The 13,732-nt window shown below is 38.2% G+C and overlaps 1 protein-coding gene across 3 annotated transcripts in view; it reads right to left on the bottom strand.

The window, feature by feature from the left end:
• The window catches only part of LOC126320553 (vitamin K-dependent gamma-carboxylase), an 80,321-nt gene that overhangs the window by 51,084 nt on the left and 15,505 nt on the right, over positions 1–13,732 (bottom strand). For all 3 annotated transcript variants that reach the window (XM_049994012.1, XM_049994020.1, XM_049994027.1), the window contains one exon: positions 851–1,016. In XM_049994012.1, coding sequence (XP_049849969.1) covers positions 851–1,016 — 166 coding nt within the window. The remainder of the gene's footprint in view (positions 1–850; positions 1,017–13,732) is intronic.

Here is a 13,732-nt window from a genome sequence, read left to right on the forward strand (position 1 = left end):
TTTATCTTAATTATCTCTATTTTAAGTAGCTTTCAAAAGAAATCTTTCAGCATTGTTTCTTACGGTGTCTTGTCATGAAGACCACTCAAAAAACTATCAATTGTTAGATGATTTAAATCTGCTCCAATGGTGACTGTGTAATTAGGGAATAATGTGTACTAACAAGCTGAGGTTTTTTCTCAATTTTTGGTTACCTCTGAGAGTGAGTCCGGTGGTTGATAGCAGGACTCAGTTCTAAGTTTATGCCCAACATTGATATCGAGTCCAGGTCAAATTAAAGTGTAAGCACAATAAATTTAATGTTAATAGAAGACTAAAAAAAATGAAAAAAGTTGCAAATTGAAACATATACATTCTACAGTTTGTTACTCTACGTGAAAAGACAATTTAGAAGTTTTTATGGCAAGCTGCCTTGAAAAAATGAAATATTTACTTGAATATCATTACCTGAAGATTTCACCATATTCAGAAGCTAAACATGTTCTGTTATTGTTCAACTGCTATTTGACTGGCAATACACAACTTTTTATTCTGCCACTTAAGTTCAACAATACTATAATTCTGCCTCTATTATAACAATGAATTTAAATATAAAATTTAATAGGTTTTTTTTTGCATGTTTCTGACATTTTACCAGAAACTGTATACATTGAGCAAATCTTGCTATAAAGCTTCAGATGACTTGCATGTGCTGTAATATGATAGCCAAATTCATGTTTCCAGTTTCCAAAACTATTTTTGTTAAAAAAAATAATTACATACAGTTATAACTAACCTTAGCAAATAATTAAACATGTATGCACAATATATTTTTGTAATACAATGAACGTGGAAATGAACTTTTCCTTACCAATAGTGGTTTGCGTTTGACCCTAAGAGTAATAAAGCAATGAGCCCATACAGGTATGTGTGGTTGTTCCAAGTTGCTTTGTCCAACAGAAATATGTAAAAATATGGAAGAATAAATGCAACACAACTCTTCTTAAAATGAAATCCAAGCATAATTCCAAAGGCTCCTGAAAAAGTAAATTTGTGTTTTGCATTAGCATGAGTAAAAATGGGTTGAGAAAACAGGATATTTCTGTGGTGATATAGATGCATGAAAGTAAAACAATACACTAAGGACTCTGTCTTGAAGTACTACAGACATTCATTATAACAGTAGTTGCCAACAGCCTGGAGAAGGTGGTTCTACTTTTTGGACAACCAGTACGAGGCTGCATGACAACTGTCATATTAGTATCTTACCAGCTCTGAAGCACAGATGTAAGTATTACAGTAAGTTCTCCTGTATTGAGTCTGACAAACCTAAAATACTACATGCAGATTACAGGCAACACTAATTAAGAGAATGCAATTGTTTAATATTTATTGTTGGTTTCTCACAACTGTAGCAACGGATTAACTTTAAACTATATGTTTCTGCGAGTTGTGGTGCTAGCAATATGGTGTGGTGGTTAGTGTTACTGGTTCGCATGCTGCAGGTTGTCCATTCAAAACTGAATACCAACAATTATTTGTTATATAGAAGTTATAATTTCTGGAATGTTCTTGAAATATCTTATATGTATAATGTTTGTATATTCCAGAATATTTTATGTTTGTTTAATAGCTGCACTCTCCATCAGGAAGTAATTTCTGTTGCAGCTGTATGCTAGTGTTCATAATAAACATGCTTTCAGTGCTAAGTATTGTACTTCATTAATGACCCTACTTTGGAACTGAACTTGAGTCTGGTTTCAATGTTTGGTGGAGGCACTGGGCACTTTAAAACATCTACATCACAGTGACTCCAATTAAGAAATGTAAAAGCTGTCACATACACGGACAGGAACCAGAGTACAAGCAAATACATCATTCCCATGGACCATATATTCAGAAAACCAATGGATTCCAAGCCAGCAGTAAGTCAGCTGCACATTAGGCATCTATCGGTGTTGTCTGTCGGTGCTGGTCAAAATCTGATGAAATGACTGAAAAGATTTGACCAAATCACCAAGTAAAACAGATGGGATGACATGATATGTTTGGAAAATGTGTACTTTCACTTGGAGGACACAGTCCAGTAGTGGTTTGAGAACGATGAAGAGATATGAGATAAAGTCCAGACCGAACTGAAGAAAGCATTTGGCAATAATCAATAGTAATTTTGCTTAGCAGAAAATAACTGAAGAACAGGGCTCAATGTCATAGCAAAATGACAGAATCATACATACAGAATGTTTTGTCCCTTGGCAACATTATGAAGCCAAATATGACAGAAGTGAACAAAACCTTACCTTTGATGAAAGGAGTTGCAACATTCATATACCAAGCTCACCTGGTAAAGAATATCATGTGGTGCCAGTGCATCAAGGAAATGCAATGGGAGAGAGATGGATGAAAGAATATGATGGAAATAATAGAGAATGATGAGAAGAAGTGTTATTAAGTTATTGATCTTTGGTATTAAACTCCACCTCCAGTCGAATGCATGGTGATGAAAGGACTCTGCAAAGTATGGTCAAATGACAACCGAGCTGTTGTGCACTACTAACTAATGTTCAACAACTATTATGCTGTAAGATATCAACTATTACATAAGTTATATTCACACCAGTCCACTGAAGATGATTATAGTCAACCTGTGGGCCTACACTCATCACTACACCATGAATGAGGTTACTCACGTAAATGCCATAGCTGTTAAGAGTACCTACTGCTCAACTAGCCGCCAAGCTCAGGAAAACTAAGCAAGATCACATCTATGGAAGTGTAGCCACTTGAAAATCCACTGTGGATGACAGGAATGCTCAATGAAGGCCAGGCAGTCTGGGTGCCAGTTAACGCAGGGGCTTCTTTTTCTGTAATGTCAAGCACTTATCACTGTCACCTAAAGAAGGCCTTGGTCCACGATGCAAAAGGAATTGTGTAGAAGGTTGCAAATGGGAAAAGTCCAGGTGATATGAACATGCATTGCAAGAAAAACTATCAATGACACAACACGACCCTTCGAATTTGTTGTTTTAACAGAAAGTAGTTGTGGTTATTCTTGGATGTAACTTCTTGCAGGCATCACAAAGATCAGAGCACTAGAGTGATGAAGCTATTCCAACAAACACATGTAACAACATGTGGTTGTTTGCTGATGAAGACATTGATATCCTGCTACCATAATTGAGATGAGTTCCAGTTATCAATTGGGACACCCCGTTAAATTGTGAATCTTTTTTTGATTGGTTGATTACAAAAGGCTACACAGGTTCACTCAAGAAATCTGTATGTCAGTGGGTGGGAAATCATTGTGGGTGAGCAAGTAGAACTTTGAATCATTAACTGTCACTAGCAGCCACAACTCACCTCTAAAAGTATCTGCAGACAGACCGCCGAACCGATCCAAGAAAGAAAGCTTAGTGTCATTGATGAAAATTCATACTCCATTACCACAACAGGAAACACAGGTGGCGAAGCTACTATCAGACTGCCAATATGATCTGGCCTGACCAAGGAACAACAGAGGTGAGCAATAGCAATGACACGCCAATTTTTGAATGCATTCAAGTCCATAGTGGAGAAAAGACAGCCCATAATAAAACACAATACCAACACTGGGGATCATCCACCAATTATCCAGTGATCATATAAAGTTTTGTCAGCTGAATGATGGGTAATACTGGAAGATGTGGAGAAGATACTGCTAGATGACATCATTTAACCTTCACAAAGTCCTTGATCCTCTCCGGCAGTCCTTGTGAAGGATGGCACATGGTATTTCTTTATCAACTACCAATCGTGACAAAATCACAAAGAAAGATGTCCATCTATGGCCATCATGCTTTGATGCACAGGTGGAAAAATTCTCCTTCAAGCCTGCCTGCCCATCTCAATTGCAACCTTTAAAGAAACTTAAACTGTCGCCATGGAGACACAAGAGTACTGGTGTACTGAAGCACAGTGCTTAAAGCAGATCAACTTGAGTTTCCACAAGCCTTTGGAAGCTTCATTTGACCAGTTCAGCCTGCTGCACCTAATAACAAGTTGTGCTATATATGCGACAAGACTAGCCAGGTATATGTTTGCACAGGTAGTTTCACTGCAGTTCATTTATCATAATAATGGGGGCACCAAAACAAACAAACCAAACTTAAAGGCAACTGAGGAGAAATTATGAACTAGGAAATACATACCAGTCAGGAAATGGAGCCCAAGTCCAGCAGGGGAAATGTTGTCATGTGTTTATAAAGCAACTTCAAATAAATTAGCAGGTGTCTCATGGTGTAGATTGTATAAAAAGTTACTAAACATTCATTTGGAAACCTCGAGTGTGTTACAACATTTCTGTAAATTTGACCAGCAGTTTAAACACTCCAGAAAAATTTTGAAAGAGGACAAATACTTAGTGGCTGATGATGTGTGAAAATGTGTGCTAAGGACTTGAGACATACTAAATTTTAGGCAAACATAATGAAATAGGAAAGAAATACGGCTCAGTGAATATTAAAAACCACATTGTACTGGTATGCAACATAGTGGGAAGACAGCTTAGTATGAAAGAAAAGCTTCTCTTTCAGACATGCACTTCTTAGATTAACATAATATGAAAAACAAACTTAATGTTTACTAAAATACACTAGAGGAACTGAGGTTGAACTATTTTGGCCACTTAGAATATATTCAGCAAACTCAAAGTACAAATCCTGGAAAAGTAATTAAAAGTGGTATAACTGGGGTCATATTTGGCTGGAACATTAAGGTAACAGTAAATAGACTTCCAAACCTTACTTTAGTTGGCTTTGCAGTATAATAGACATCTTCAGAGGTTTTCCTGGAATGAGGCACAAGAAAGATCCTTCCTTATCCTTAAGGAGGCGCTAACATCTTTTCCAGTTCTGGCATTGTATGACGAGAATGCCGATAAAGAACTTCCCAAAGATGATAATGGTTTTGGAGCAGGGGCAGTTCTAGTAGATCTGGGAAGGTGCTGAAAAAGTGATAGCCTATTTTTCAAGAGTACTTTTTAAATCTGAGAATAACTGCTTTACAGCTGAGAAGAAGTGCTTTGCAGTTGTTTGAGTTACCAACAAGTTCTAGCAGAATTTATTTAGCAAACCACTCACCGTTGTGTTGGATGACCATTCTGTATGCTGGCTGGATAGTCTGAAAGATCTGCCGGGTCAGCTGGTGAGATGGCAATGATGCTTCAGGAATACAACATCACAATAGCATACAAAAATGAATGCAAACACTGAGGGCACTGACTGCCTTTCAAGAAATCCTTTGGCAGAACACAGCAGCATGGACAAAATCTCAATCATCACCACATGAAATCACATTGCTGCTGAACAGAGGGAAGATCCAGCATTTCTATGAAAACCACAGAATCCTGGAGAATGAGGAACTCACCAAAAGAGGATTCCAGATGATAAATGGAACATTGTGAGACTATGACTTGATGGTGTGGAAATAGCTGTTCATGACCCTAGCTCATTTTTGGCTTAGTATTTCCATGACGCTCCAACATCTAGTCACCTGGAATGTGTGAAGACTCTAGACAAAATCATATGCAGATATCACTGGCCAGGTCTCTACCAGTCCATTACATACTATATGAGCCACTGTAAGGAATGCCAATAATGAAAGCACATGCCATGATTATCTCCTACCCTGCCTGCAGCAGCATCATCCCACTGAACTGGAATTGACCTCTCAGGGATGTTTCTGAAGTTGACAAATGATAATTGATAGGTAGTAGTCTGTGCTGACTGTCTCTTACCTATGCTGTCATCAAAGCAGCACTTACTGCTAGAGCTCTGAAAATTGAAAGTTCCTTGTAGAAGATGTCATGGCAAAGTACAGAGCACCTCGTGTAATGATCAGTGATCATGAAAAAGTTTTCCAGTCAAAACTAAAGTACAGAGCACCTCATGTAATGATCAGTGATCATGAAAAAGTTTTCCTGTCAAAACTAATATCACAGGTAATTTCACATTGCAACATCACCCACAGGATGACAACTGCCTACAATTCATAGACAAATTGCCTCACAAAATGCTTTAATAAAACATTGGCAGATATTCTCTCGATGTGCATTGATGTCAAACAGAGAATTTCGATACAATATACCCATCATGACATTTGCATCCAACACAGCAAAGCAAGACACTAACCACTACACACCATTATTTCTGTTCTAAGGTCATGATGCTATAACAACAATGGATACACTGCTCCCTTTTTAATCAGACAACAGTCCACATGACTAACTAAACAGCTCGTTACCAAGACCAAAGAAGCAAGACAGCTGGCTTGCATAGGAACGATGCACACCCTGGAGAAAGACTGAAAGCACTATAATGCCAAGCACTGGTCAGGGAGATAGAGCCTAGAAGACTTAATATGGATTTTTATTCTGTGGGGAAAGTGGGACTACCAAAAATGTCACTGAAGTGCTACTTTGAGCCATGTACTTCATTGCCTGTTAACCATCACATATGAAGCCGAGAATTATGACCCGTCATAAAAAGACGAAAGCACAGAGACATCATCCATATCCTCCATATGAAGACAGTCTAGTGGCGCAGAGTGATGATCGGCGTTTAGAAGACCCACTTGAGACTTGTGAAGCTTTAATACTCATCATACTAAAAAGGATGTAATGACAGAACCAGAACACAAGGATCTGCCAACACTGCCAGAACCATTGAAAAGATCTGGATCCAGGGTGGAGCAATGCCATGTGCTGTGATGCTACAGTGTGGTGTAAAGGTTACCATCACTGGCTGGTGTGCTGTGGGTCACCAGTTCAAACCCAGCCACCAGTAATTATTTGCTATTTAGAATTTTTCCAAGGTGCTTGAAATATATTTGTAATGCTTGCATTTTCTGGAATATTCAGTGTTTGTATAAACAGCTGCACTCTGCATCAGGATTTCATTTCTGTTTGGCTGTACGTTGGTATTCATAATAAACATACTTTCAGTTCAGCACTTGATTGATGACCCTGCTTTGGATTTGGACTTGTGTGCCATTTCTATATGAGAATATGGCTATTTCAGCTGTTAGTACACCATCTTTAGTAAAAGAGGTGAATAGTACACACAAGAATAAACATACGTGGCTGGGAAATTTAGTCATACAGTATGACTGTTGTTAAGTGTGATACTTAAAACAGGTTTTTTTCTCTCAAAATTTTGATTAAATGTGATGTACAGTTATTTATCGGCAGCTGTTATATATGATTGGTGCCAGTTACTTAGCAGAAAGACGGTAATTTTGCAGTGATGTGACACTTTTATTGCAAGAAAATAGATGGCAGGCAGGTACAAAATACATTGAAGGCAGTTCATAGTTAATCTGCACTAGCATTCAAGACAGTTTATTAACAGGTAAATGTATATAAATGTTGTCATAAGAACAGGGCTAATTTAGCACATTCCTGACAACCAAATGAAGTTTCATCTGAACAAACGAACAGATAAATTAAGCACCTTTTATGAAAAGACTCATAATACCTAGAATTAAGTTCTTGGTATGAAGAAACTGTGTTTGAACAGATCTTGTGTTTCTTTTGTTTGAGCTAAAATTATTTGAGGAAGAATATTTCAAAATTGAGCTTGGAAAATCTAAAGAATAATTTGAACGGTTTCTGGCATTGTTAGGAAAATACAACAAAACACACAGTCAGCATCACCCCACACATTCAAAAACAAAGGATGTTTGAAGGTGAAACTGCACTTAAAAAGCAGGAATAAAATAAATTAGTGTACACAAAAAATGGCTCTTTCTCTGAGATAATACATCTGGGTGCATGTCAGCCACTGAGATGACTAAATTGTTTTTGAAATAGTTCTCTGTAGACCTAATACCCAACATCTGACTCATATGATCAGTACTGTTTTCTAGTTTCAAAATATACCTTTGAAAGAAGAATAAAAATGTTATCTGCTTGAGATGAAACAAATTTATTTTCTTGAGGAACAAAAATATTTAAACTTGTCAGGTCAAATATATTAAGATGAATAAAGATTATGTTACAGTTTTCTGCTGCTATAAAAAATTTTATTGTTATGTTTTTTACCAGAATTCTCAATCTATCCTATGTTAGGTTCAATACAAACTATTTCAGTAAACATTGACTTGATTTCTGTTTGAAGCATTGATAAATACTTGTAGTCATTATCTTCATCAGCAGTCTTTAATTGTGTACCTAAATATATTTTTAACAGACCTTCCAACTCTGCTAGTGATTGGTTGACACGTGATGTTACTTGGTACTGTTAGCAACAATTTTGGTTTGCTACATTTCACTGGGGTGTGCCTATGTTTGGATTATGAATTTTACATTCTAGCCTTGTGATTTTTCTATATACACTGAAAGAATGTGCCCCATTACAATAGTGACACTCTGTATAATCCTAATACAGAAGTAAAAATACAGGTAACTTTCCAACTTCCCTTCTTTTCCTTCTTCAGTCCTTAAAAATATTTATGGTCAGTATTTTTGTACATGGCTGCACTACAGCAATGGTCAGAACCCAGGAAATGAATCCAAAGCAGCCAATCAATTGCAACAGAAGGTAGTTTTATTCTAAGGTTAAATAAAACCACCTTTCTGTGAACTGGTTTGATGCTTTGGGTTCATTTATTTATTTATGATCAGTTCATTTTTATCTCACCTATAACTCAACCATCGGGTTCTCAGATGTGTAATATTGGTGTCACTTCCTGTGTCTCTTATCATTCACGTGTTGGTCCTCCCAAAAGCCATGTGCGAAAATGCAATTTTTCATGTGCCAACATTTTCTGAGCAATGTGAATAGGAACCTTTTCCCCTTCACGCAGATCTCCAGAATGGCTATCTCACTGGGTAGGTTGGACAGTCATAAGAGGAAGCAGCATAATCACCCTTGCAGTTGATACAGTGAGGGGATGGAGATGGAAACTCACCCTCATGAGCGTCCCAGCCACAGGTTACACATTTGTCTCCATTTTCATGAGATTCACAGATATGTTTGTAGTGCTGACATTTATAGCAATGTCTGGGATTCGAGATATATGATCTGACAATAATAGCTTCATAGCCAGCCTTAGTTTTTGGTAGAAGTACCACATGGTCAGATGTGAGGAACAAAATGTGGTTTGGCACTAATTCATTACATGGTGAACTGCAGTCAGTGAGATGGGCTATTATTTCCACCTCAGCCAGGCCATCAATCACGGAACTCAAGAGTGTGGTGGGTCTCTACTTTGTCAGGATAGGTGTGGAAAAGTGTTGCATTGAGCAGTTTCTGTGTCTATAAAACAAGCAAGGTCCCATGCTGCAACTGAGAGCAGGACTTCACAGGACCAGCAATGGCATCTACACCCTTCTGAATAACCAATGATTTAACTGTCATGAAACTGTGACCATCTTCTGTGAGTATCCAGGCGCAGGTGCAGCTATGAGAGCCAGTGGTTCTTTCATCTCAACCCAATTATGTTCTAGGGACAGGGAACTCATCACGGAGAAATCTCCCATGATTGCTAGCATCTCCGACGGCCCACTCCTTCTTGCTGGAGACCCACCTCAGGTGGGGCTCACCTACGTTAGGTGACTGTCGACACCTCAGGTCACACCTCCCATACACCAGACATCAGACATAGGGACCAATCGACATAGAGGAAGGTACCAGCTCAGTCAGTCACCCCCCTCTGGGTGTATGTGCGAGCCCTACTTGTATGGGATTTCCCAATCACTTTTCATGCATCTAAAACACGTGAGCTGTCCTTCAGGAATGCACAGGGAGGAAGAAGAAGAAAAAGAAAAAGAGAGACCTCAAACACCAAATGGGAGGAAGTGTAAGAAAAGGACGAACAAAGAATGAAAGATGTGTGGACAGGGCAAATCCATACACAGTTCTACCAAGAACTTTGGTTTTCTGAAGAAGGCACATGACTCAATCCCAAGAGAGGGGAAATGGATAGCATGAGGCTAGATATGCAGTGCACAAAAGGGAAGTAGCACTGCAAAGGCTGCCCCCCCCCCCCCCCCCCCCCCTGGTAGCCAAGTGCATGCACACACACACACACACACACACACACACACACACAAACACACACCAAATAGTGGTGAGCCTCCCTTCAGGTCAAAAGTAGACTGTATCCAACTCACCAAAAGTTGAAAACTGCCATCCTAGTGGAGAATAAAAACCTCTACAAGCATATTCTTTTTTTTTCCTTCTACAGCTATTCTTTCCTTCCTGAAGTATTCAGACCAAGTTGTATATAGCAATTTCTGTCTTTAAAGTATTTTTATGATAAGCTGCCCTTTGAGGATCTGATTATTATCTGCATCTTGTGTCCATCTGATTGATCCAGGGAACAAAATAGACAATTGCATAATACATCTACATCTACATGACTACTCTGCAATTCACATTTAAGTGCTTGGCAGAGGGTTCATCGAACCACAATCATACTATCTCTCTACCATTCCACTCCCTAACAGCGCACGGGAAAAATGAACACCTAAACCTTTCTGTTCGAGCTCTGATTTCTCGTATTTTATTTTGATGATCATTCCTACCTATGTAGGTTGGGCTCAACAAAATATTTGGGAGTCTATGATGGGAAACAAAACATTAGTAAGACAGATACTGGCTAGAAAGCTTGAAGACTGACACATTACGATGGCCCTCATAGTTACTGGGTCACTCCTGATGTGTGAAAGTTTTTAACCCCAGTGACGGCATTAATGAAGCAATTAGGGGTAGAGCTAGTGGTTCAATTTCGACACTGCTCCATGGAATCCTTCAGACTTATTGAGTCCATACAGAGTTATGTGAATAAATCAAAAAGGCTGAGATGATCCCATCTCAAGTAAAGTACCTCATCACTGCACTTCCTCATTTGGCTTCGAAGAATTTGCTGTTGTTTCTAACAAAATGCATGTTACATGTGTATTGAAACTGAGTAACTGAAATATAATCTGTTCACCTCTGCATGGTTTATGATGCTGCAGATGAACACTGTCTTTCACCACCATAATTCCTGTAATTCCACAACCACATCCTCCAAACTTCCACAAGCCACTATTTTCATTGCTCTCTTGTCGATATCAGTTGTCACTCAAGGTGGTCTTTCTGTAGTAACAAACAAGTCTGAAATTGTGCTATAAAGCATATCTCACACACAGTCACTCCCTCATATTAACAGACTGTTTGAAATAAATCAAAGATGAGCACCTTATCAAACACTAAAATAGTAATAATTTAACTATGAGCACAAACTGTTATTTCATTCTGACATCCAATGCACTGCTGAACTCTACAAAGTTTCCATACCTTTATTTGATGTGTAAAAAATCAGAATATGTTAGCAACAAATCACACACTTTCATGCAAACCATGTCAAACAAGAAACATTAACATGCTGGAGTGATAATATATATGATGAACCATGCTACAAAATGCTCTTGCAGTGCATAATTCCAAGGGGGACTTCATCAGACGATGCCCACTTCCTGCAGATATGCTTCAATAAGAAAATTTCCAAGCAGATTAAAAGTGAGAGAATGTACTGATTTCACCAGGAAATAAGCTAAGGACACTCGCTGTAAAATTTTGTGTAACTCACCCCAAATATCAAGTCTGTGAGCCACCTTCCAATGCTTCCACCAGTTATGTCTTCACAGTTCCCAGTCTTCTGTAGTATTAATAATCTTATGACCCTCTCTCCTGTCATAAATGAAGCATCAAATACCAGTAGGATTCCTTTGTTCCACTTACCAGTTGATGAAATAATAAAAACTGGAACAGGGCTGACATAGGAACAAAATACATCATATGGTTGAACCTATACCTTTGTCATATCTTGTGGAAGTTCTTCAACGACACAAATGACAGATGGGAAATAGGAAAAAGAAAGAGGATATGTAGTTGGTGGGGAGTAGAAGTGACTCTGAATACTGGTTGAGACAGACGCAACTTTCAGAAAAGCGGCGAAAAGTAACAATTGTGGACTAAAAGGATGAGACTCAAATTTTAGTTTACTAATGATAAGTTTATTTATTCAGCATATAGCATACATGGTGTTTAAAAATACAGCACAGTTAAATACATGCAGTTATTACTTCAAGTCAATTACAAGCAATAAAATCAACTTTATCTACAATAACATAACACTGAGATGCAAAGATTACATCATCATATACACTGTCATATGACAAGTGAAAATACCTGTCCTCTTGCACTCACATTCTTGTACTGTATGTTTGACAGTGAGACCATAGCATGCACACAATTCAGAAACAATAACTTATTTCACATGTACATGAAGCTTAGAATACATTTTACACATGTTTCATTGTTAGCTAAAACTGGAGAGCAGATCAGGAGACAACCAGACAGATACCCCCATATTAGCAAAAAATATGCATGTAGTTAAAATGCGATTTACGAAGTGTGTTAAAGTTCTAGCGCATTCTAGTTTTTTCTGACAGTTGAATGCATCTGGAAGCATGAGCTTGACTTTAAAAAATACAGGCATTCCTTATTTATGCACAAGCAAGACGACACCACTATCTCGCACACAGGGCTCTTGTTGCACCTACCAAACTGCACTGCGTTTCTTGTACTGAAAATAGTGACATTTAGTTTACAATGACAGTGTGCACTCATTCATTTTCTTCATCTGCAAGGCATGAAACAACCACTCATATTCACCATCCATTTTGACATGTAGTGGTGGTGTAATGGATGTGCAGAATGTCCACACATGGCCCAACAGTCCAAACTAGACGAATTTGATATAACAGTGAACCAAATCCACAAACCAGCTAGATTATCAATATGATTGTGCACATGAAGTAAATTATTACTGAGGCCTGTCAATTATGAATGAGATATATCATCTCCAAAGTAGACATTTTCATGTGATCTGTGTTGTACATCCTGTGTGATGAAAAACTTATCAAAAGTAACTTCTTAGTGGGTGCCTTGGATGCTGTCTGTAAAGACACAAGTCTGCACAGGTGGTGTACAGTTGTTGCAAGCATTGGAATATGAGTGTTTAAGCCATATCCAAACAGTTTCATCTTGCATTATATTGCTCAGTTCCCCAGTTTGTATTCTGAATCCATTAACATGCCTTTGGATTCCAGGATCCTTTGTTTATGAGGATGTTCTTTAAAATCTCTGTGTCTTGGTACAAAATTTATGTTGTACAGGAAAGGCTAAAGAGTCTGCCGGTAGTTTTCTTGTCAGTGCTTTATTCTGTCTATATTTATTTCTTCTTATGATATTCCTTTTCAGAGAGGAATGTGTGCTGCCCCAACTACTGACTATGTGTTAACATATTGCTATAATTATTTGTGTGAATCAGCCAGAGTTTACTAGGCTCATTTAATAAACCAAAAGTGCTTTGAGAGAAGCTATCTTACAGGTGCACTTGCACACATAGAAGGTAAAACTTCTACATGTGGGCTGCCTCTATGGAAATACATATGGTTTTGGGAACAGCAGTTTTAGAGCTGATGAAATGAATGTAGATTGCAGGAGTTTTTATACCTCTCTGACTTCAGGACGATGTTGTATGTTTTGTCACCTTTAGCTTTAGCTTTGTTACATTTCTCTCCTTCGGCACACAGTGGATAACCACACCTTAACACATTGGAGCCAGCAGCCTACTAGATATGTTCACTATGTTTTAGTCATAAAATCTGTCGGACGTATGTCATACGTTCTTCACTTCCGACTTATTTATTTGTGATTTAAAC

The sequence above is a fragment of the Schistocerca gregaria genome, chromosome 2 (assembly GCF_023897955.1).
Source record: "Schistocerca gregaria isolate iqSchGreg1 chromosome 2, iqSchGreg1.2, whole genome shotgun sequence".
In the NCBI taxonomy this organism is placed as follows: Eukaryota; Metazoa; Arthropoda; class Insecta; order Orthoptera; family Acrididae; genus Schistocerca; species Schistocerca gregaria.